The sequence below is a fragment of the Xiphophorus hellerii genome, chromosome 15 (assembly GCF_003331165.1).
Source record: "Xiphophorus hellerii strain 12219 chromosome 15, Xiphophorus_hellerii-4.1, whole genome shotgun sequence".
Lineage (NCBI taxonomy): Eukaryota > Metazoa > Chordata > Actinopteri > Cyprinodontiformes > Poeciliidae > Xiphophorus > Xiphophorus hellerii.
The window spans coordinates 4,829,177-4,852,436 of record NC_045686.1 but is presented as its reverse complement, the minus strand read 5'-3'; the positions used below and the strand labels follow the sequence as shown (position 1 = coordinate 4,852,436).

General features: G+C 38.5%; 2 protein-coding genes across 3 annotated transcripts; one reads left to right on the top strand and one right to left on the bottom strand.

Annotated features, from left to right (window-relative positions):
• Positions 1 to 99: 99 nt before the first annotated feature.
• Positions 100 to 9,868, bottom strand: adam17b (ADAM metallopeptidase domain 17b). Of its 2 annotated transcripts, none has more exons than XM_032585489.1 (18): positions 9,496 to 9,868; positions 8,802 to 8,934; positions 8,584 to 8,717; positions 8,299 to 8,387; positions 8,052 to 8,226; positions 7,082 to 7,212; positions 6,921 to 7,007; positions 6,726 to 6,836; positions 6,271 to 6,415; positions 6,100 to 6,176; positions 5,875 to 6,027; positions 5,359 to 5,558; positions 5,185 to 5,288; positions 4,783 to 4,917; positions 4,448 to 4,578; positions 3,710 to 3,877; positions 3,566 to 3,622; positions 100 to 2,313 (listed from the first exon to the last, which is right to left on the bottom strand). In XM_032585489.1, the coding sequence occupies exons 1-18, from the start codon at positions 9,593 to 9,595 to the stop codon at positions 1,933 to 1,935; spliced, it is 2,511 nt and encodes an 836-aa protein (XP_032441380.1). In that variant the 5' UTR covers positions 9,596 to 9,868; the 3' UTR covers positions 100 to 1,932. The 2 variants fall into 2 exon arrangements, with proteins under 2 accessions (XP_032441380.1, XP_032441379.1); XM_032585488.1 differs by having other exon boundaries at positions 6,100 to 6,191; positions 9,496 to 9,864.
• A 1,253-nt stretch (positions 9,869 to 11,121) lies between these two features.
• taf1b (TATA box binding protein (Tbp)-associated factor, RNA polymerase I, B) lies at positions 11,122 to 19,800 on the top strand. The gene is made up of 15 exons (XM_032586240.1): positions 11,122 to 11,312; positions 12,332 to 12,430; positions 13,192 to 13,279; positions 13,483 to 13,580; positions 13,658 to 13,750; positions 14,409 to 14,517; positions 14,621 to 14,780; positions 16,042 to 16,141; positions 16,658 to 16,805; positions 16,882 to 17,056; positions 17,139 to 17,176; positions 17,914 to 18,001; positions 18,086 to 18,156; positions 18,692 to 18,920; positions 19,001 to 19,800. Exons 1-15 carry the CDS (start codon positions 11,295 to 11,297, stop codon positions 19,257 to 19,259), a joined length of 1,773 nt encoding a protein of 590 aa, XP_032442131.1. The 5' UTR covers positions 11,122 to 11,294; the 3' UTR covers positions 19,260 to 19,800.
• The last annotated feature ends 3,460 nt before the right edge of the window (positions 19,801 to 23,260 follow it).

The following is a 23,260-nucleotide window of genomic DNA, read 5'->3' as shown; positions in this document are numbered from 1 at the left end:
TTTTAGATAAACCAAACTCTTCAGCTGAATAAATGCAGATTTTAAAGCTTTTCTTTTAATTTCCAAGCTTTTATTGTGAAATGAAAACATGCAGAAGGCTTTCTGAACAGTAATTTTTATTTTTCATGTAAAAGCTGCAGTTTATGAACATTAAAACAACAAAGACACAACATCCCAAAATACTGACAGAGGTGGTTTTAACACTTTAACAGCGATTTAATACAATAAAACAAAAATACACTTTTTTTCACCAAAACTGTAAAGTTTGGTCTAATTCTTTGGTTTTAATTTTGACTTGTAAAAAAGTCTTTGTGTTTCAAACAAAGCAGTTTACAGGATATATAAAAATGTCAACAATCTTAAAAAATTTTTCTAAAGTTTTGCTGCTTTTTTAATTGTCTTTTTCTCTAAAGTATCATTTGCTTTAGAAAAATACAAACTTTAAAAAACACGAATAAAAAGCACCATCCTGTTAAAGAAAACTTTAACTTTAGTCCCAAAAACTGTTTTAAATCTTGTAAAAATAAATATTTTCTGTAAAATATCTTGCAAAACTTTATAAAAATGCAGAAATTCTTTTTTTCTTTCACGTTCATTGTGAAAATGAGAAAATATGAATTTTTCAGTAGTTCACGGTTAAATGGACTCTTATTTTGAGGAATATTTGTGGAGGTGAAAGTTTAAAGAAGAAACCTTCACATTTTTGATCTATGAATCCCAGATTTTCTGGTTCAAATTAATTTTGGATCTTGGAAAAAATGTAACAGTTTTTTTGGTTATTTTTTGGGCTTAGTGTTGCATTATGGTTATCAGCTGATAGGTGATATTTCTTTTTGAAATTATTTAGATTCGAGTAGCTCCTTATATCTTTATAGATTTTGAGCTTGTTTTGTCATAAGTTTCAATGTCGTTATGTCAACATTGCTTATTTTTGCTAACAGTCTATTCCTGAAGAACATCTTGTTATAATTTAGTATTTAATATATTTAATGAAACACTGAATTGTTGGTTATTTCATTATCTTGACATGATGAAATAAATCATAGCAGTTTGGTTTGTTATGATTTATTTCATTATCTTTAGGCAGATCTCGTGTGTAAACTCGAATCGCTGCAGTAAACTTCATGTGATGTGATCAGTTTCATTCTCCGATTATCTTAAGATAAAAGGTAGCTTTGTTGTTATAACAGTTTTGACTTATTTATTTTTTTAACATATTATTTGTTGTAATCACTATTGTTTTACAGAGATCATGAAAGCTGACACCTGTTTGAAAACCAGAATCATAGAAACATGAGACAAAATAAGTTTTATTTCTGTAAGAATCAAGTTATTTTCTTCTTTACCTCAATTATTTAGAATGAAATTAAAGACTGCTTCCATTTTTTACAAACTTTTTAGGAAGTCAGATTTTTATACTATGGATAACTGAATTCTGACAGGAATCAAAAACACAAATTTAAATTGAATTTTTAGTTCACTTTCACGTCTCCCATACTGAACGGTTTTAAATTTCTCCAGATCCTGGTTTTAAACCCAAACTTGGTCGTCTTTATTGGAACTGATGTCTGGTTGAAATGTTTGCGCTTTAATCGTGAAAATATTGGACCTTGAGGTGGTACAGCAGAGTGGGATGATGTTAGCATTCTGATGAAATCAGGAAAAAATTATATTTTTATATCAAATAATTGAAATTTTCAATGTATCCTTCCAACCACTGAAGTGCAAATTTAAAAGTTGTACCTTTTTAGAAGGGAAAATGAGTGACAAACACAAAGAAATGAACATAAAATTATTTTAAGAAACAGATTAAATTAAACAGGTTATAAATCGACGGCAGCCTTCTGCGTGTTACCTGAGACGGCTGGAGGTGAGTTCAGGATCAGCTTTAAGGAAGAGATGAGGGGCAGCAGCGCCCCCTGGCAGCGTCTCTCAGCACTGAGTCTCCTTGCTGTCGATCTGATGTTGCCTCCGAAGTCTGAACAGCTTCGACTTGTCGCTGCGTCTCATCGGGTTTCTCTCCGTCAGGTCCTCAAATGAACGGCGAGTAGCTCCAGGTGGGCGTTCAAACGCCTCCTGCAGCTCCTCCTCGTCCAGGTGGGAGTCCAGGCTGGGGTCCTCCAAGATGGTGGCCATGTGGGGCGCATCCAGGGGCGGGGATGTGTGGCTCGAGGCAGGGGCGGCCCCAAAGACCGGCGGGGTGCTGGCAAGCTGCGGGCTGATCGGTGGGAGCCGCACAGGGGCAGCCGGGAAGTTTAGAGGTTTGAAAATCCGGACAGAAGCAGAATCAAGGCTGCTCAGGAGCTCGGCATTCTGGGAAAGAAAAGGACTGTCAGTGTGGTGATGACTAGACTGGAAGCTGCTGTTAACCTTCATCCCTAAAGTTATCTGAAACTAAACAAAAGGAAATCAAAGGACAGTGGTCGGCACCGCTAGCTAAAAGGTTAGCTGTGCAAACCCTAAGTCATAAACATGAGTCCCATTGACGTTAAAGCGCTACCAGCATGGTATTAGTAGAAAACAACGCTAAACCGCTAAATTCAACCATGTTGATACTGTTCATGCTAAACATTTCCAACTTGGCAAAAGAACTAAGTGGAAAATTAGCTCTGCTATTAGCAGATTAGCAGAAGTGTGCCCACCACTTAAAGCATTACTTTCTAAAGGATGTTATCAACTCCTGCAGTCAAGCCAAAAACCTCCCAATCTGAAGTTTAACATTGAGGAAGCTGCAACACCTTAAGATAAATTTCTTTAGTTGTTTTCTCTGACATTCCTCTGGCTTCTACAGCTGTAAGGCTCTACGATCAAATCCCAGTGAAACCAGTCCAACCAGTCCATTGAAATGCCTCAAACTAAAGTAGGGTTTACCTTTACCCTGAAGTGATCACCAAGTCTGAAACTGATGAAAAACTTTAGCTCAGGGTTAGTAAGAGCTCCCTCTGACACTTCATTCTCCATTGTGAGTCTCACTGCAGCTGTTTAATGTCCGGTTTGGGTCTCGTCTCTATTAGCAGCACAGGGGAAGCTGTGGTTGACACTCGGATGACGTCATTTTGTGCATTTACCCTTGAGGCCAGTTCCTCAGAAATCTATTTGTATGTTGTTGATTTTCCTGTTGAGTTGAAGGTGTGTATGCTCTTCCGCCACAACTGATGAAAAGGTTAGACATCAAACTACTTCAGTCTCATCACAGGTTGAAAATGGTGGTTAATATGTTGTTGTTTGTCAGTCAGCAAATGCAGTCTGCTACCTATAAAACTGCTGGGGCTCAAGCTAGATTTGACTTGTACCATTTGGTGGAAGTGGTTCCAAAATGGAGATGTTGGCTGCAAAGAGGATGGCAGAATAGCCAATTACAGGCAACTGCAGCTGGTGGGCTTCTTACCTTCAACTAATGCTGACTGGGTTCTCCTAAGGTAAAGGTTAACCAAATGCCAGTGACTGGAAGGATCTTTATCAGTTTATGTCTTGCCAAAGAACAGTTCCTGTATTGATCTAATAAGCTGCTGCCGACATACTGGTATCTGCTACATCTGCCATGACTGAGGAAGCTCATACTCACGCTGGAAAAGAATAGAGACTTGGTGGTCTCTTCATACTGTCTATCCATCTTCTTGTCCTGAAAGTACAGAGACGCAGATCAAAGTTACGGCTTTCAGGGAGGAAAAAAAAACCCCGAGGAGCGTCTGTGAGGAGTGACACCGACCACACAGTGGACCAGGATGCTGAAAGGAACCCAGAAGAGGAGCGAGAACGCCACCACCGAGCCCACGATGTTATCAGCCAGGAACTTTCTGAATGTGTTGATGTCGAGTTTATCGATGAAGTCCCATAGACGTTCCACCACATCCTGCACCTGCTTCATGCATTTACCCTGTACAGACAGAAATGGCTCGTTCCGTTTAAGCCTTTATGGTTGATCTGAAGCCTTAAGGGTCCCCAACGCTTTGCTTTGTGTTCATGGGGATTCAGTAGATGCCTTTTCCCTTTTGGGCTTCTGGTTGTTGAGGAACAACCATGGGGTCCATTCAGGTCCAGTTTAATGAGTGGCTGTAAACTCCTGGTTCGAACCCAGTGATCATCCTTCCCTTCGTCTCTGAATGACCACTAGAACTAAGTACCACAGAAAACCAGGGCCCTTCTTTATCTTCCTAAAGGAACATTGGTTAGACCAGATACAGACTTTTGAGTCAGACTGAGAGTACCCCCTTCAATTCTATGGTTTTGTTAACTTGCACTACTTATAGAAGTCAACCAGACCATAAGCAAGGGACTCTTCTTCTTCTGGTTGTTTCATGGCGGTTGGCAGACCGACTATGATGGTCCATTGCCGACACCAAATATACTGGAGTGTGGAAAGGAGACAAGCAAGAGACTCTTCATCTAGATATAAACTAACCAGAGAGGAAGGACATGAGGATCGGGTCATGAGTGTTTAACTCACCGCTCCGTCGCAGAAACCCACTGTGCAAGGTTTGCCTTTCCGCAAATACACAAAATCGCCTTTCACATCAACGAAGGGGCTGCAGACTCCATTGCTCCCCCGGCAGCAGACTTTGCAGGACGAGTTTGTTTCTGGGAAGAAACCAGAAGGTTCAGTTAGACCTGAAGGTTCACAAGGAAAACAGTTTCATCTTGGATAAAAACAAGTTAGTGTTTCTTGCTACTGATCAGAGAATCAGAACAGTTGTCGAACCCATGACACTCCCCATCAGAACCGCTCAGAAACCCATGACACTCCCCATCAGAACCGCTCAGGAATCCATGCAGCAGCATTACCGTTGCAGGCGCAGGGCTCCAGCTTTTTGACCACCTGGCAGAAGGGAACACACTCTCCGCCACGGCATTCCCCGTTGTCCAGACACACCGTTTTATCCGGAGCGTTCTCCGGCGGAGGACACTCACTGCTGTTTCCTGTTGGCAAACAGAACTTTTTGTTTTATATATATATAAATATTTTCTTTTTATGTATATATATATATATATATATATATTTAAATAGTTAATATTTCAAATTGAAATATAAATACAGTTAAGTATTTGTAAAATAGTTCCAGTTTGGAACTTTAAATTAAATCTGCAGTTTCCTTGTTCTGACTGATGAAAGCAACAAGTGTCCAACAAAACATCTGTATTCCTGTAGAAGAGGAAACCCTCCCAGGCAGAGTCCTGAATGCTGACCTGTGCAGTAGGAGTGGCCCTTACATGTGGCGTCGATGGGCTCCTGGCAGACCTCTCCTCTCACCTGGAACCTGCAGTTTTTGCAGCAGGCGCTGTTCCTGTCACTGAACAAAGAAAGATGGCAGATCAGCCAATCGGAGAAGCGTTTAACCCCTGACCTGGAGCGACTCGGACCTGCACTCTGCTCCGTCCCTCAGCCGGCACTCGTGGGTGCAGCAGCGGTCCGAGTTGAAGTGCAGCAACCCTGGGTCGCATTCCTCGCCTTGCTCCACCCGCGAGTTCCCGCACACGTTGACGTTCCTCTCCTTGAAGCAGGTCGCCGCTTTGGAGCGCAGCCGCTTCACGATGGACTGCTTGCTGCAGTTGGAGAACAGCTGAAGGGAAAACGAACCGTCATGAAACCTTTTCTGGTTTACGATGGAAAAACATGGCGACGCACGCTAGCAACTTGTTACATGATAGGATTGATGGATGGTTGCTTCTATCATCCATCAATCCATGGTAGCATTGATCTAGTCTAGCATGCATTATTGGATGGTTTCTAGCATATGTCTATCTATCCATTCATCCATGCTGCCATCAATCTATGCTAGTTATTAACCTACGCTAGCATCTGTCCATCTATGTACCCTAGAGTCCATCCATTCATGCTAGCATCCATTCCTCTATCTATACTATCTCTGCTAGCACCTTGTTGTTGACGTGGTCTCCGCTCACAGCGATGGGGTACATGACGTACTTCCCTCCCTGGTCCTCCCGCGGGGCGCAGTACGGCACGTTGTCCGGGTCATGCTCCGCTCCGAAGTTATGGCCCAGCTCGTGAGTCGTCACCAGGTCTGCTTCCTGTAGAGACAATCCGTCAGTACGAAGCTACAAAAACTGAAGAAACCATCAGAAAGGGCTTCAGGACTTCACCTTGGTCAGGATCGTTTTCCCGTAGTTCTTGGTACTGGTGAGGCCCGTGTTCAGATAGATGGATCCGTGTTTGTTTGCTGTCGAAGCACAAGCTGAACAGCGGGGTTCATAAACACCACAGCGATGCTGACGGTAACCGTGACAACATCTAGAGGAAACTTTGGTGCTTACGTTTGGAGCAGAGCCCTCCGGGAAAGTCTGGTTTGTTGGGCGCCACATAGGCCAAGCCCAGGGTCCCCTCGTCGAAGTCCTGGTAGGTGAAGAGGTGGGCCAGGCAGACGTTGGAGGCATTCTCTGCAATGTCCACACTGAACTGCTGCAGGAGGTCAGACAGGAAACGGTCAACTCCAAAAAGACTCAAATGCTGAAGGCTTAAATCCAGAGAGGAGCAAATGAGCTCAGAGCTGCGACTAAATCGTTATTCTGATCAGGATGTTCTATTTATTTACACTCATTAAAAAAGAGCATGGAAAATCCAACTTCCATCCATGCTAGCATCCATCCATCCATGCTAACATTTATCCATTCAGCCATGCTAGCTTCTTAAGCTACAGGCTCCTCTCAACATGGAGGACAAATAGCTTTCTGTTTCTCCCCTTCACCTGCTGATGTTCAGCGTTTCTTACCTCCAGCAGCTTCTTGACGTCCCAGACGTCTTTTCCCGCCACTGGACTGCCCCTCATGTTGAAGTGACTTTCTCCAGGACCGACCTCAGTGGGAGACTTCTGAATGATAATCTGGCAGCAGAAACACAACATCTTCATACTTCAACATCTGATCGTCTTCACTGCAGCTACCAGCGGCGACGGTCTCCTCCTCACCTGCTGGATCTGAACTCCGTAACCGCTGAAGTCTTCGTCCCACGACGTGTTTCTGTAGATGTCGTCGACGCGGTCGATGAGTTCGATCTGGATAGAGAGAGATGGAGAGGTCAGATCACTAGAAGAGGGGAAAAGAAGCAGCGTGGAGGCTGTGAGCTAACCAGGTAGTTGATGGTGGTGCTCTCCTCCTTTCGGCCCATGTATCGGTAGAAGCGATGGTCTGCGACCAGCAGCATTGGACACGTGTTCTTCTTATGGTCGGAGACCTGGCGTTTCCCTCTGAGCACCGACTCTGAGCAGACAAGAAGGACAAACGGTGGATTGTTTCACAAACAAATGTAGTAATAACATAATTTTTACTGTTTTGGAAACTCTCTGGAAAGAGAGACTTTCCAGAGAGTCTCTCTGGAAAGACTCTCTGGAGTCTTTCCAGAGATTCAATTAGTTATTAAAACAGGATTCAGTTGAGAAGGGCCAAAAAGATGTTTTGAAAGGACATAAGTTTGAGAGATTTGTTGCTAATTTGAGGCTTTCATTATTTATTTAAACCTTCTTTCCTAGACTGGAATAATTATCCAGCAAAAAACTACAACAATTTTTCTCAAGATATGAAAATACTGACAAAAAATAGAATGTAGACAAAATAGAATGCAGTAAAAATGTGTCAGCGGAATGTAAACTAAATTGAAGATTTTTGCTAGACGTCAGTCAAAACGAGGGGGAGAAAACAGAGTGGTCCAACAACACAGCCTTGTGGTACTCCTTTACTGATTGGGCTGTCAAAAGGAATGGAGCAATAAAACGGCTCTAAATGCAGCATAAACGTCAAGGAGAACAATTTTACAGACACTTCTTCAGTAAATCATATCAGTAAACTACTGATGCAAAAACGATCATAGTTTTATCATGGCTTTATGCTAAAACTATGGTTTTACTGTAAAACTGTTGTTGAATTTATGCGAATGGAAGTGTTTTTGGAATACATTTACAAATATTTAATTGGAGATTGACCAGAAATGTATCTTTTCATTGGATTTTAAAAAATCATCATACACCAAAGAGAGAAAATGAAATAGTTGAACATCCTAAAACAGAAACTCTTTGTCCGACTTGTTTTGACGTCCTACCAACCTTCTTCATGGCCCTTCGTCTCCATCCTGACCCCCTCCGGTAGAAGGTGAGCGGATTCGGACGCCACATATCCGCAGACTGAGGGCTGCTGCAGCCGGCTGATGTTCCTGATGTCCTCTGACCGGTAGATCAGGAGGCGGCCATCAGGGGGCGCTGATGTGAACCTCCACAGAGGCTAGAGAGATGAGACATTTTAAAGTGATTTCATGTTTTTTCACTAGGAATTGAGTTTCTTTGCTCTCTTTACCTCGATGTTGTACTCTGCCTCGTCCGTCAGGATGTGAGCTGAGAACTCGTGGTCGTCGATATGAGCCTGAACACGAGAGTTTTCCTCCCCTGGAAGAGAGAAAACACAAATATAAAGCAACTCCCTGCTCGATCAAACATTCATCTAAAGCCTCATTTTCTAAATTCTTTGCCTGGATTTCAGGGACGTCTGATCCATCAAGGCTTTTCCAAGGAGTCTCATAAACCCAGTATTTTTTAAAGGACTGAGGTGAATCTGACTCTGACACCCTGGAGAACACCTTACCAATGACGTGTCCAGTGAAGTAGTTGTGTCTGTTGACCGGGAAGCTTCGTCTCTGTCCATCCTCGTCCTCCACGATGGCCTTGAAATCCTCCGAAAAGATCTCGTTGTTGGTTCTCAGGTAAAGCCTGAAGTTCCTGAAATCAGCAGGAAGAAGGAAAGGGGGAGTTTATATTTTGGACAATCAGCTCAGAGGAATTGGTGAAGATTTTGGGTCCAACCTCTGCAGGGCGTTGAAGCTCAGCAGCTTCTCCACGTGTGCCTCGGTTTGGACGTCCCGGCGGCGGACAGAGTGGGTCTGCAGGCTGGAGAATGGAAGAACGTCAAAGTCATCCAGGATGGAGCGCAGAGGTTCTGCAGAGGAAGGACACAACAAAATGTTTAAAACCAACTAACGGGTCAGGTCGAGGGAAAACACTGATTAATATCTAATTGACAACAAAAACACACAATAAAAAATGTTTTTTTTTTTAAAATAATTTGATAAATTTGACCATTGAGGAGCTAAAACTGTCATTTTCGATTGGTCAGACAACTTTGGCTCAGACCTCTGAGCAAAAACCAAAAGTTTGATGACAATGGGTTAAATTATTATTTATAATTATTTTTTCCACAAATAGAAAAATGAAGTTACATAAAAATTTTAAAATGTCTTTAACTCTTCTTAAGTAGTACTTACGGAGGTACTACATGATATTATGAAAAATACATCTTTAAATCAGCCTTGAGGGAGTGGTCTTATTAATATCTGGTCTCAAAATAAACTAATTTATTTCTTAGTTTAAGTTTTTCTGGCCCCCAGAGAAGTGGCCCCCAATGGCCACCATTATAAACTTTTGTAGAATCGCCTCTGTTTCCCTGAATTAACTTCAGTCAGGAGGTTTTCATAGAAACCTCCATGTTTGGAGAACTTACCAAACTCCTGCTGTTCTTTGTCTTCGGGTGGAGACACAGCAGCCTCTGTTATGGACAGAAAAACTGCAAACAGTGTCAAAACAGCGAAGTTCGTTCCCATGTTGGACAGACTGACTGGTGGATGATCCCCAGCGGGACGGACTGGACGGAGGGAAAGGTCCCGAAAGGTCAGCCGCTAACCTCCGACTTTAAACACATTTTCTCATAGAAACTAAAATATCCGCATCCAGATCGGATGAAGTCATTGTTTGTTACAGAAAGGCGCAGGGAAAACGGCTCCAACTCCCCTGAACCAGGAAGACCGAGAGCCGATAAAGAAAGCTGGCGAGAAGCAAGGAGGCGGGGCGGAAGTAGGCCTGGCGGCTTCAGAATAAAAGCATGAAATCACCAGCAGTAATGGAATCCACCCTGAACCAACACTTAGGATGATAAAAACAAGAATCTCAAGGTAGGACCCGTTTAAATTGAATCTAATAAGCAACTATAATAACTTTAATATATAAAGTCTAGAATAATTCTTTGCGGAACACCAAGACGTGGCTACAAACAATCAGGAAAAGAAGAAAATCTGATTATTAAAGTCTCTGATTCAACATATTTGCGCTCAGTTGGGCACATTACGCAAAAAAGTTCGACCCATTCAGTTTAGTAGATTTTTTTTCATGCCTGAATGGTGGAATAGCTCAGAGTAATGTGAAGAGAGAAAAGAAATCCTCTGAAAATGGGTGAAAAAGTGGAAGAGCTTTATAATTATCACAAAGTTTCAGCCTTTCAGTAGTATACTTGTTGAATTTATTTCATCTTTATTTTTTGTTCTTTTTTTAAATCTATAAAGCTAAACTACTTAAAACAGCTGCATAATGTCATTTTTCCGATTTTTAAACTAGTTTAATGGAACATCTTGAATATTAAATAAAAAAAAATTATTTCTTTTTTATTGTTTTGCAAAACATCGTGTTTTATCTAACAACGTTCAACTAGATACAAAAACAAAGTTTAATTTGGGATTAAATAAGACGAGTCAATAGAAATAAATCATATTTTCTTCATAAGGTACGAAATTGTTTCAGAAATGCTTTTACTTTGAAAGTCCGCGGGGTTTTTTGTTCGTGCGCACGTGAACTTGACGGTCTGATGAGGCGCTCGCGGTGTGCGTTTGCTCGTGAAACATGAACCCGTTCATGGTGGCTGTGATTTAACCAAAAATAAATAAATAAAACATTTAAAACTGAAACAAAACAACAATAAACACACATTTTAAACAAAAGGACCTCATGTCGTGACGTTATGTAAGAGAATGTAGCGGAAACATCTGGCTGCTCTATTTATAATCTCTGATCTCACCCAAATCCGCTTTTAGATTGAGGAAGCAAAAAATCTCATAAACTCGAGCAAAGAAAGCATCACAGACATTAACACACACACTGATAACCACACATTAAAATACAAAATTATAAAAGTAGACTTGTGTGTAAAATTTCTGGGAGGATAGCTTTGTGAAAACTCCAAGGTTTTCACAAAATTTACACGTCCTATGCGGACGTTTTTGTGCGTTCGTTCAGTTTGACGGGTTCAGGATCGTAAAAGTTTCAAAACTTACGAAAGTCCCAAAGTTAATTTGACCAGTTGGGTGTTGTAGTTCGCGAATCGGACTGGTGGTGGCAGCAGTGCAGCTTCCGGCCTGAAAGAAAACAAAGAAGAAGAAATCCAAATTACTCTTATTCTCCACATGATAGAGCGACTGCGGACATTAAAAGCTGATCAAATCAATACGTAACCGGTAAATTTGAATTTCCACCATGGAGGAAGAGGATGCGGTAAGCGCTGATCAGTAATTAAATATTTTTTGTGTAAATGTCACTCAGAAAACGGAAGTGTTGGTGTTAGCTAGTTGATTTGCGCCAAACTCCGTTAAGAAAACCTGTTTTTTTTCTATTTTCTTCTGATTAACAAACTGATTTGCATCCTATGCAGATTTTATTTACTGATCTTGAATATACAGCATTCTATTTAATAATCGGTGAACATAGATTTTAACTATTCACTTTCAGCAAACTTTAGAAAACAATTCAGAATTTTATGGCAATTTTTAAAGCAGTATGATGATGTAGTCAAACCATAATATTTGAACAGATGTTTTTTAACATCTGTTAGCTAGTATATTTGCATCAAACTAAATGAACAAAATCTGATTTTAATCATGTTTTCTGATTAACAAATTCTGACACGTGCTATAAATATATTTTAATTACTGATCCTGATAAGTATTTTTAATACTCGGCGAATATAGTTTTTAACTGCTAATTTTCAGCTATTTGCAAAACTGTAAATATTGATACAGATAGTTTGTTTTGATGAAGAATAAATTAGGTTGGTTCTTTATGTAGCCACTGCTACAAATCGTGGCCATAAAATAAGATTTGTTTTTTTTTTTTAATTATAAGTTTTCCATAGTCTCCCGTCAACCTTTTGCTGTTAATTAAAATAGTTTCAGCAGCTTTAAATGTTCTAAAATACATTTTTAATGACAATTTATATATATATATATATATATATATATATATATATATATATATATATATATACCAAATTGTTCTTGAAATTTTAACCAGCTGATTTTATTTCAGCAAAATAAAATATTTATTTATAATATTAATTTCTTCTTTTAAAATAATAAATTAACTATTTACAGTTCACATGAGTAAGTAGAAGCTGTTGTGTTTAGTTTGTTGTTTTCTTGCTTGGCTTGTTTTTAATACATAAAAGTCATATTTCACGCTGAGACTCAGCCAGGTGTGTCACCTTTACCTGTCCCTCTGCGTTTCCTCTGGTTCAGGATGAATACAAGGAGCCCTGCAATCAGTGTGCAGCCGTGGAATGGGGCATCTCAGACGAGGGTCGCTTCTACTGCAGGTCCTGCCACAATGTCATCGAGGTGACTCCCAAACAAATCTTTATCTGACAGAGTTTGACTTTAAACAATAATTGGGGCCAATACAGATAGAACAAAAATGGAGTACATTTCAGAAACAAAGGAAAAAAACTCAGAAATGTGAAAAAACAAGGACGGCATGGAGTTTCCAAAGTAAAAAATTTAGGATTTTCAAACCCAAAAACTTTACAAAAGTTGAGAATTTTTAACTTTTGAAACTCTGAAATTTTCGAGTTTTGGGACCGAGAAATTTTCCAGAAAATAAAAAAGAAATTTTTAAGTTTCAAAAGTGGAAAAAAAAAAAAGACTTTTCTAACTCTACTCCCAAAAGTTTAACATGTTGGGGTTTTTTTTGTTCTTTTCTAGATTCTTTTTAGATTAATCTAAAATTGTTTGTTTTTTTCCTAGTGAATCTTCACTTTCTGAGTTTTTTGTCTAGAAAATTTCTCAGTTTTTATAGCAAATTTTGGACTTTTCAAATTCACTGATTTTCTTGGTTTATTTTTCCTGAAAATTTCTGATATTAATCTAAAAAACATTTTTTGTTTTTTGGCAGAAGATTGCTCTTCATTTTCTCCCATCTACAATCGCCCTTGTACTCTTTTCTATGTTTATTAGTCAGTCAAATTGAGCTTGTGCTCACTGCAGTACCACCAACGGTCCTGCAGGTGTCACTGTTGTGCCTTCAACGTGTCTCCTGTATAAATTGTGATTTTTTTGTTTTCTGTTTGTTTGTTTTTGATGTTTTATTAAAATGTCCTCAGAGAACCAGAGAGGTGGTGGACATGTCGTTCACTTGCAACTCCAACAGAATTTCCCGGATCACCAGACAGTCCAGTATCAGGAAGACGGGTCGGTTTTACCCTCCTGTTTCTTTTTCACATATCAAACTTTTGTTATTTAGGAGTTTTAACTTAAACATTTCCCAGAAATGTTAAGTTTGGTGTCAAAACTTAACTTTTAACACCTGAATAATTAAATATCTAAGCGTCTTTTGACACTGTTTTCTGGAATGTTCATATTACCAGATGTTTTAATAATTTGTTGTTCCTCAGAGTGCGGCTACGTCTGGATGCTGTGCGAAGGTTTCCAGTTCATCCTGCAGAACCAGGCCAACGCTCTCCTCAGACTGGGAGTCACTCCTCAGTTTAAGGTCCGCTCCTGTCATTCCCATTGATCCGTTATCAGCAGATAAAACCCGTTTTGTTAGTTTGACGTTTTTGGTTTCAGGACGACGTTCTGTGTCAGATGTGGAGACTTTATCTGCAGAAGAGCCAGCAGGGATACACCAAAAACCCAATCAGGAGTTTAAGGTTTAGAAGGGTCAGTTTCCTTTTATTCATCACTGCTGTAGATTTTTATTTATTTTTTATTAAATATAATTTATGTTTTCAGATTTCTGTCAGTTTTACCCATTTCATGTAATTGTTTTTCTGACACTTTCTCATCTACATTTTGGTCATTTTTTAAGTTATTATTATTTTAAAGAAAATGCTTTTTTCTTAAAGTTCACTCTATTCTGGAAAGATTTTAATAGATTTTATTTCTGTAATTTTTAGCTCATGTGTTTGCATTGAATTTTCTTTCTGAGGTAATTTCCGATCATTTTAGTTTATTTACTTTTTTTTTTTAGTAATGCTTAAAACATCTTTTTTTATTATTTTTGATGATTTTATTTTTTTATATTCCAAAGGAAAAAACACAACTTTTTAAATATGTTTTAATGCTATTATAATTTTGTTTTCACATTGTTCTAAATTCCCTGCTTTTAATATGTGTACTGTGTAAATATTTTTTGCCATTTTAATTTTTCTACAGTTTTAACAAAGTTTCACTAAAGTCTTTTTAGGTTTTTATAAAGTGTCAGGGCTAAAATTAAAATATACACATTTATTTGTGATATTAATTCTTAAAATATTTTTAGTCTTGGCAAAAATGTTTAAATGAGTCATAAATTAATTCCTCCGTGTTTTCCCATCAGGCAGCGTTGGACTCGGACACGGACGTGGACAGCGCCGCGGAATCGGTTCTGTCTAGTAATTTCACCGACTCCGGGTCAGTTCTGGACAGCTCCGCTGGCTCTAATGCAGGTACTAAAAAGAAACGCATAAACAATCAATCCATGGCAAATTTAGAGAAATATTTTATTTTTTAAACTGTTCCAATTGGTTGAAATGTTCCTTTGAACCTCAGAGAGCTCCAGCGATTGGCTGGGATCGGACCGCAGCAGCGCAGGCACCTCATCGTCATGGAAACGGAGCCGCAGCCTGATGACCATGAAGACGACTCTGGCTCTGATCCACCTGGCTCTGGTCTGGAGCCGCGAAGCTCTGACGCTTAGCGACCTGCTCAGGTAGCAAAAACACACCTGGATGGTCATGTTTACACTTTTAAAAATGTTTGAAACATTTAATACGATGGAGCATTGGAGCCATTGTGGATGGGACAAAAAGGCGAGTACATTTCCACCAAAAAACACGGAAAGGGTTTGGAAAGACGAAAATTTGCTAGAAAACTTTTAAAAAATTGGATTAATCTCAAAAATATTCTAGAAAATGAAAATTTTTTGAGTTTCCATAGTTGAGAATTTGTAAAAACAAAAAACAAAATTTTTTAGATTAATCTCAGAAATATTGTAGAACAAACATGGAAACTGTCAGGTTTCAATAGTTAAATTTTTTATTTTTTATTTTTAAACTCTTTTTGACAAAAAACAAGTATATTTCTGAGTTTGAAAAGTTTAAAAATTACCAGAAAAATCTTGGAAATTCCTCATTTGAAAAGTTGAAGGTTTATTAGAAAACTCTGACATTTTTAGATTAATTTCAGAAATATTCTAGAAACAACTTTTGAAATTTCTGAGTTCCAATAGGCAAAAATTAGCAAAAAACATCTTTTGATTCTCAGACATTTTCTTGAAAAAATTTTGCTAAATAACAATGCATATTTAATGCATTTCATGTTTTCATTTCATGTTTTTTTTTTTATTCATTCAATAATAAACATAAGTAGTTTATTGAACAACTAAAAGAAATCATGAAATTAAAAATAAAATTTGCTATTCAACTATAACAAACATATTTCAAATAAAAAAAAGATCAACTAATTCAACGCCGTGTCGCTACATCTTAATAATTTTCAATTATCTTTTAAGTGCAGAAAGAAATCGAGATTGTTTTATCTCACTATCAAGATTATTCCATAAACTAACGCCTTTAATTTAAATGCAGATTTCCATTCTCACCGTTCTCGATCTAAATTATTTAGAACATTTCCGTTCCTTTTAAGTTGTATTTGCTTTCTCTCTTTACAAATCTGTATTGAATATTGGTTGGTAAAAGTTTTTTTCTGAGCTTTGTACGTAAATTTTTAAACATTGTGCTCTAATTTAGCAGATTATAGTTTCATGTTGGAGAATGGAGTTCCTCACGGCTCTGGATTTGGCCCGTTATTTTACTGTTTGTTGAAGTTAAAACAGTCGCTAAAGGCTAGGTACTTCCAGTCAAAACAAAAAACCATTTCTGTTTCCAGTTTTGTTTCTAACCCATCCTTATCCTTTAAGCTTTAGCTGCTCCTAAGCATCCATTTGACCCCAGTCTGTGGTTTGACCCCAGGCTGGTAAAAGAAGGTCACGTCCCGTATGTGACTGCGTACGAGGAACTTCCTGAAGAGATGAAGCTGTGTGGTCCGGATGCTCTTCTTTTCCATGTTGAGGTTGGTCATTGAACTACAAGGAACTACTGTAATTTTTCACTATGTTTGGCTCATGTTAGCATTAATATGCTAGCACTGTCTAAATTCTGATTTTAGCATGCTAATGATAACTTGTTCGGTTAATAATGATGATTTCCGATTTGTTAAAATGCACTGTGGCAAATTACTTACTCGACATTTAGGCTTTTGAACTGGTTTTCCTTGGTTTTAGTCTGTAAGTTTAAGGAATAACTGGGTTTTACAACATTTAATTTCCCTTTGGGATTAATAAAGTATTTTTTCATTTGAATGTGTCCTGAATTCATAAACAAAATATTTGTGCTCTTGTCTAAACAGTAAGCATCTTAAAAATACTTTGATATTTCAATCTGCGGAGGTACGGCTCGGTTATTTCCAACCCCTGGATATAAATTCTGGCCTTTTGATAGTTAGAGAACCATTGATCCAAACGTAAAGAATAGGTTTTCTTTATTTTTGACCAGTTTTATCTGCTAAAGGTGGTTCTTGTTCCTGCAGAGGATCCCGTCTCACCGCTCAGTCCATAAAGAAGCGCAGGTTCTGGTCCAGTACCTGCAGCTTCCTGCTTTTCCTCCCATCGTCCCAGAAGCAATGCTCCACCCGGCGCCGCTCAGCCTGCGCTACCTGACCGACGCTAACCTGCCCGGTAACCTGTTCGACCCAGTCAGTCCCACAGACTGGTACCGGGACCGCTAACGACCCCCGTCTGTTCTGGTCCTCAGACGAGCTGCACAGGTGGGTCTGCGTCCTGATGGACCGCACAGGTATGGCGGCTCAGGAGCGCCACACGTTGGACGGTGGGTCGCGTGCCGTCCTGCCGCGGTACGACCTGCAGGCCGCCGCGCTCATCATCGTCACCATGAAGGTGATGTTTGGCCTGGACGATCACACCGAGTGGTAACCTGACACACCTGAGCTGTTGCCATGGAGACCTTGCAGTCTCTGCTGCACCTTTGTGACTTTCGTTTCTGTGTTTCAGGGATTTATCGAACAAGACTGGTTCCCATGACGACATAGGTTGGTCCTTCATGTTTCTGTTTTGTCTTAAAGGTTTTATTTATCTACCAGTTAATCTGTCCATACGTCTATCTATTTACCTATCTATTCATTCATTCATCCATACATCCAACTCATCGTCCGTCCCTCCCTTTGGCCATCCGTCCGTCCCTTTGGCCGTCTGTCCGTCTCTTTGGCCGTCTGTCCGTCCCTTTGGCCGTCTGTCCGTCCCTTTGGCCATCTGTCCGTCCCTTTGGCCGGCCGTCCGTCCCTTTGGCCGTCTGTCCGTCCCTTTGGCCGGCCGTCCGTCCCATTGTTATCCCATTCCCGTCATCTCATTGTTCGTCCATTCATCAAACTTTCTGTTCCTCTGTCTTCCTGTCCTTTCATCCATTCATCTGTCCGTCCACCCATCTGATTCATTCATCTAATTGTCCTGACATCAATAGATCAGATTATCGTCCATCCAGTCCGTTGTCTGTCTGCCTGTCCATTCATCTTCTGTTGATCTATTTATTTCTCCATTCATCATTTTGTCTTATTGTCCGTCCATCTATTTTCCTGCCTTCTCTCCTCTTCAGTCTTTTTTTTCTGTCTCTGGTAAATACTGGAAAATAGAAGAAAATGCATAATTTCCACCTGAACAACAAGATGCTAATATATTGTGCATCCCCAATGCATTGGGTTGAGTCATAGTGGTGTGATAATTAAAAGTTAAGCTGTTTTTTGTGGTGTTCTATGTGATTGCTGGTTCACAGGAGACCTGTTCAGCTTCAGGAAGTGGTACAAACTGGTTCAGGCTGCTTTGCTGGACGCCCAGCAGAGGAGGAACCAGGGCATCGCCAGGTGAGACATCAGGGCCTCCAACCTGAAGGTGTTTATATGACTTCATTTGCTGAACAGCCAAACATTTTTGTCTTTTTTCTACAGGAAACAGTGGAAAGGAAAGAAACTGTTCTTCACGGACAAGCGGGACAGACTTTTTATGACAAAGAGGAGAAGTAAGAAAATGAATGAGCATGAAAACAGTCAGGGTCTCTACACAAAGGGTGGGAATGTAGGTTGATTGATCGGTCATGCAGAAAACCTCTGACCGGTGTCAGAGCTTGGTACGCAGGAAGTCCCACTCATTTCTGGTGAGGGTTGGACAGTCCAAGGTTACCGTTTGTCACCAAATCTCCTCAAAATCTGGACTGTCCGTTCTTCCTTTCGTCCGTCCGTCCATCGATCCCATCGTCCTTCTGTTCACTCAATTGTCTGTCCTTTCACTCCATCTGTTCATCCTTTCGTTCATCCGTTCATACTGTCATCTGTCCATTCATCCCATTGTCTGTCAAAGTCCAGACCTACAACTTGCTGAAATAACTTTTGAGAGAGCGGTGTAGAAAAGACTGCCAACAAGCCGGAGCCATCTCAGTTATGGCTTCATTACTATGAGCAGGAGACAAACCCGATTGAAGTCGGCTGAGTTTTGGGGACCCATCTGTCTGCAGGGATTTATTGGGATTTGAGAAACATACGCTGTCGTTTCTTCAGGAATCTCAGAGAACGTCCAGATGTGTTTAAAGAGGCTGTCCTCTTGTCCGGCGGCCGTCCATTACGGTGGTCCTTCCAGCTTCCAGTTCTGCTGGGGCGACGAGGACGGATCAGACGGGCCCAGCCTGCTCCACACCAAGTTGGATAGAGTCGTCTCCCTGAGTAACGGATTCATGACTCCCTTGAACCTCAACTACTGGCATCCGCCGCTGCGACCCTGCAACCCCCGGTGAGTCTCTGAACGCTCAGCCAGCGTCTCGTTAACGAGGCGTCCCATTATGAACCCAGACGTGTTCGTCTGCTCTGCAGGACGTGCACCAGTCATTACCCCAGCATGGAGCCCGCGCTGCCGCGCTCCTTCGTCTGGCTGCTGCAGCTCTTCTCCTTCATGCTGGACGTGGAGGCCTGGTATCTGTTCGACGAGGTGCTGGAGGTGGAGAGGCGCGTCTTTGGCATCAGAACGCCGCAGATCGGACAACAACTCGAGACCAGGAAGTGGCTCAGGACTGAGAAAACAAGCACAACTCAAACTGGAGATCATCAACCTGACATATTCTACCAGAACTGATGAAGAAAAGTGGAAAATGTTGAGAAATTTCATTTATCTGTTTATTTTCTTATCAGTATTTATATGTTACCGAGAATACTTGAATTATTTAACATTTAACGGAGCCCTGCTGACTGTAATAGTAGTTTTACTTATTTGTTTCGTTTGCTTTGTCTGGAAACAAAGAAACAGCGGAGAGCTGTAGTGGCAGAAGAATGGCCAGCAGGTGGAGACAAACTGCAGCAAAACGATCATTTCTCATTCTGGAAATCAGTTTTTCCGTTTCTCCTCTGCGGCCAGAATCAAATCAACAACTTGCTTTGGTAGTTTACTTCCTCTGGACATAAATATGTGGCTTTTGTCTGTTTCTGCTGGTAAAGACAGACAGGTTCTGAAGCGGCAGACTCGTTTGTGTCAGCGGCATGTTCTGCTGTTGCCATGGAGATATGAAAACAAGCAGCCTATTGGCCAATCGATTGGTGCTGCGTTCACTTACTGTAGGTTGAGACTTACAGTCACTCTCGTTATGTTAAAATAAACCAGATTTAAGTCTAAATCAGAATTTTTCTTGGATTGTAGCTCGTTTTTAATCATCCATCTTTTTCAGAGGAATATTTTTGGTTAAGTCTAATAAATTTAACATAAAAATGTGATTTAAAAAAAAAAGCAACAGACAACTTAAAACCAGAAACCCAAAACAAACCCTTTATTTTCTTAAATGTATGTTTCCTTATAGCAAAAGGGAAGACTGTTCTGTTTCATTTCATTCAATTTTAAATATTTATTTAGAGCTAATTTTGGATTCTGGTGACACCTAATAGTTTTAATTTATTAAAACATGTTTCTAATCAATATATAAAGAACTACATAGGTACCAAATTAAATTGAATTTAAATATAGGTCGTTAATAACTAGCTTAAATTAGTTATTAAATTGGAGCTTTTTATTTTTTTGCCTGATGCTGTACATTTTAAGAAATAACAGTTTTACAAATAGAAAATATGATTTTTAAATCCAGTACAGTGACTGTAATGAGAGCTTTGAGCTAAAACTTTCTTTTTTTTAGATTTTTAAAGGCCATATTGATGCAGAGAGTAAAAAGCTATTTCTCATGTTAGAAATAGAACAATTTGAAAGAAACACTCTCAGGGTTTCTTTTACACTATTTTCACCTAAATATAGAAAAACTTTGTTACATGATAATGAAGTTGACAGAAAACATTTAACTGAACTAAAACTTTAGTCAGTTTCTTATTCAAACCTGTTAAGTTTTCTGTCCAAGAAATCCTTGGTTTCGGTTTGGCTGAAGTGAACTCTGGAGCGGTTCGAATGCACATGTGAACGAATGAAAAACAAACAAGTTTAAACCAAAAATCCACCAGACAGACTCACACCTGCAGTTTCTGTTAAAGTTTCATAAGTTTTTTTTATTGAAAGAAACTGATTTGGAAAAATATTTTGCCTGATTTTGTTATTCCTATCAATTATTATGATTTTGGTTCTTGAAATACCAAAATTCCCATTTCACTTTATATTTGATCCATCTGATTATGTGATATTAATTGGTTGATAATTGATCAATTACTCAGTACTTGAGTAGATTTTTTATCAAATACTTTCTTAATCTTAAGTATTTTCTTGGGCAGCTACTTTTACTTGAGTAAAAATATGTTGAAGTTATTTTACTCCTACTTGAGGATCAGTTTTGGACTCTTCCTGCTAAAAAAGACTTCAGGTTTGTGGAGCAGAAACTGAAAAGGTTTTCCTCACATTTTTCCATGCCTGGGGCGTGCACAAACTTGTTTTAAGAAATAAAAACCAGGTCCCGATTTCCTGATTTAGCATAAAGTTCCCCCTCCTGCTGTCAGGCGGCTGATATAAACCATCTGGAAGACGTCCAGGTTTCCCATGCAGAGTTCCTGGAAAGCAAACTGGGCTTTCTGTTCCGAGGATTCATGAGCGACCGCTGGCTCCGAGTCGCTTCAGACTCAGACACGAAGAGGAGGACGGTTTCTGCTGCTCCGACGACGGAGCTGCAGAAATAACTCAGCATTTAAACACAAATTAATCACTTTAAGGAGTCAATTAGCACCATTAGTTCACATTTTTCTCAAACCGAATCTGTTTTTCTGCTTTCTGAAAACATATTTTAATGTTTCTAGAAATAAAACAGCAGCTTAAACATAAAAAAATAACATTTTAGAAAACAAAATAACTGTTTTCAATGTATACAATTATAATTATTGATTTTTAGAATAAATTACACTAAAATTAGCTGCTTATTTGAACCCAAGATAAAGTTCTAAAGATTTGTCAAAATTTCCATAATGAAAATGGTCCAAACTGATTAATTTATTGGTAATTAATTAATAAACCAGAAAAATCAGGGTGGAAAAGAAGTATTTTAGCTGAAAAAACTGTTCTTATGTTGAAATGTAAAGCAATTTTATTGAATTTAATAAAAAAGTAAAAATCTTTTTTACCTTCATAAAACAACAAAAAATCAAAATTATTTTTTAGGCTAAAGAAGTAAAACTGTAACGTTTTAAAAATGTGACTCATTTCCATCAAATTGCCACAATTCATGAATGTAGAAGAATTTGCTTCTAATACAAAATATTTATTTATCTTAAATTATTTTTAAGATAAGATATGTGGACATCTAGCAACAATTATTAAAATTAATAACAGTTAATAGTAATAACAGAATCAACTGTTATTAGAAATTGCACTTTCTTTTCCGTTGAGGATTTTTTCTTTATTTATTGGATTTTCATTTTTTTCTTGTTTAAATTTATAAATATTAGTGTTTTTAAATGGTGTTTTCATTCAATTAATTTCTTGTCAGAAGATTTTTTTTTAACCTTCAAAAATCCTGAACGATAAACATTTTTTAACGTTTTTAATTTCAGCTGCTGGTTTTGTAAAAACTCACTGACAGAAAATTAGAACCAGTTCATTTGTTTTTAATTTTGTTAAATAAAACCAAAATCTTGAAGTAAACTTACAAAATAAATTGTGAAACAAAACTTTCAAACTCAACGATGGGGGAAAAGTTCAGGAATAAACCTGGAAACTAAATTCAAGAACAAACAGAAATTAAATTCAGACACAAAACTAAATTCAAATTAAACTCCAGATTATTGTAACATTAATCACAGAAAATGTTTTAATGGAGAACTGAGCCTGAAATTAAAATATGCAATGAAAATAAACTAAAAAGCTACAGATTAAATTCTGAAACTAAAAATGTATTTCCTAATACAAAAGTTTGAAACAAACTGAAACTAAATCTCTAAAATAAATCGTTAAACATAAATTTTGTATCTAAGATTAAACTGAACTCAGAACCAAACTCTAAAATTAACAAAACATTTCCAGCATTTTATATGAAATTCATGGCAATTTATTTACCTCAGCAAATTAATTACTTAATAAAGTATAAAATTTAACCACTGAATGAAAAGTCAAATCTAAATATTAGAATTCAAATCAAGAATTTTCATCTAACTCAACTAAAACACCTGAAAGATGAACACTTAGAATAAAGACTTAGGTTAAAACAAAAACTATTATTTAAACATCATATTCTGGAAATAATTTCAGATGCTGAACTTTAAATTTAACTTTTAGTCTCTGAAGTTCCTCCCAGAGTAAATTTTATCAGAAGAGCCAAAATTGTAGAGTCAAAAGTACCAAAAAACCTGAAATTAAGCAAATAAAATATTTAATTTTTCAGTAGGAAAGGAATGTTATTCATCATAGAACCAAAACTTAAAAAGGATTTTTCACGTTTACAAATTGTTTTATGCTTTTATAAGAACAGGATTCGGGTCACTTTACTTCAAAATGTTTGCTATATTTACCTGAATTTATTAATTGAATAAAAGCTGATTTGGTGAAGCAAAGTTGGCTTTCCAGAAAGAGTTTGCAAAAATGTTTCCACTTATTGTTAAAGTCTGGTTGTAAAATACTTTGTGTTTTAGGTAACATTTTCCATTGTAAACAAATAATTTTACCCT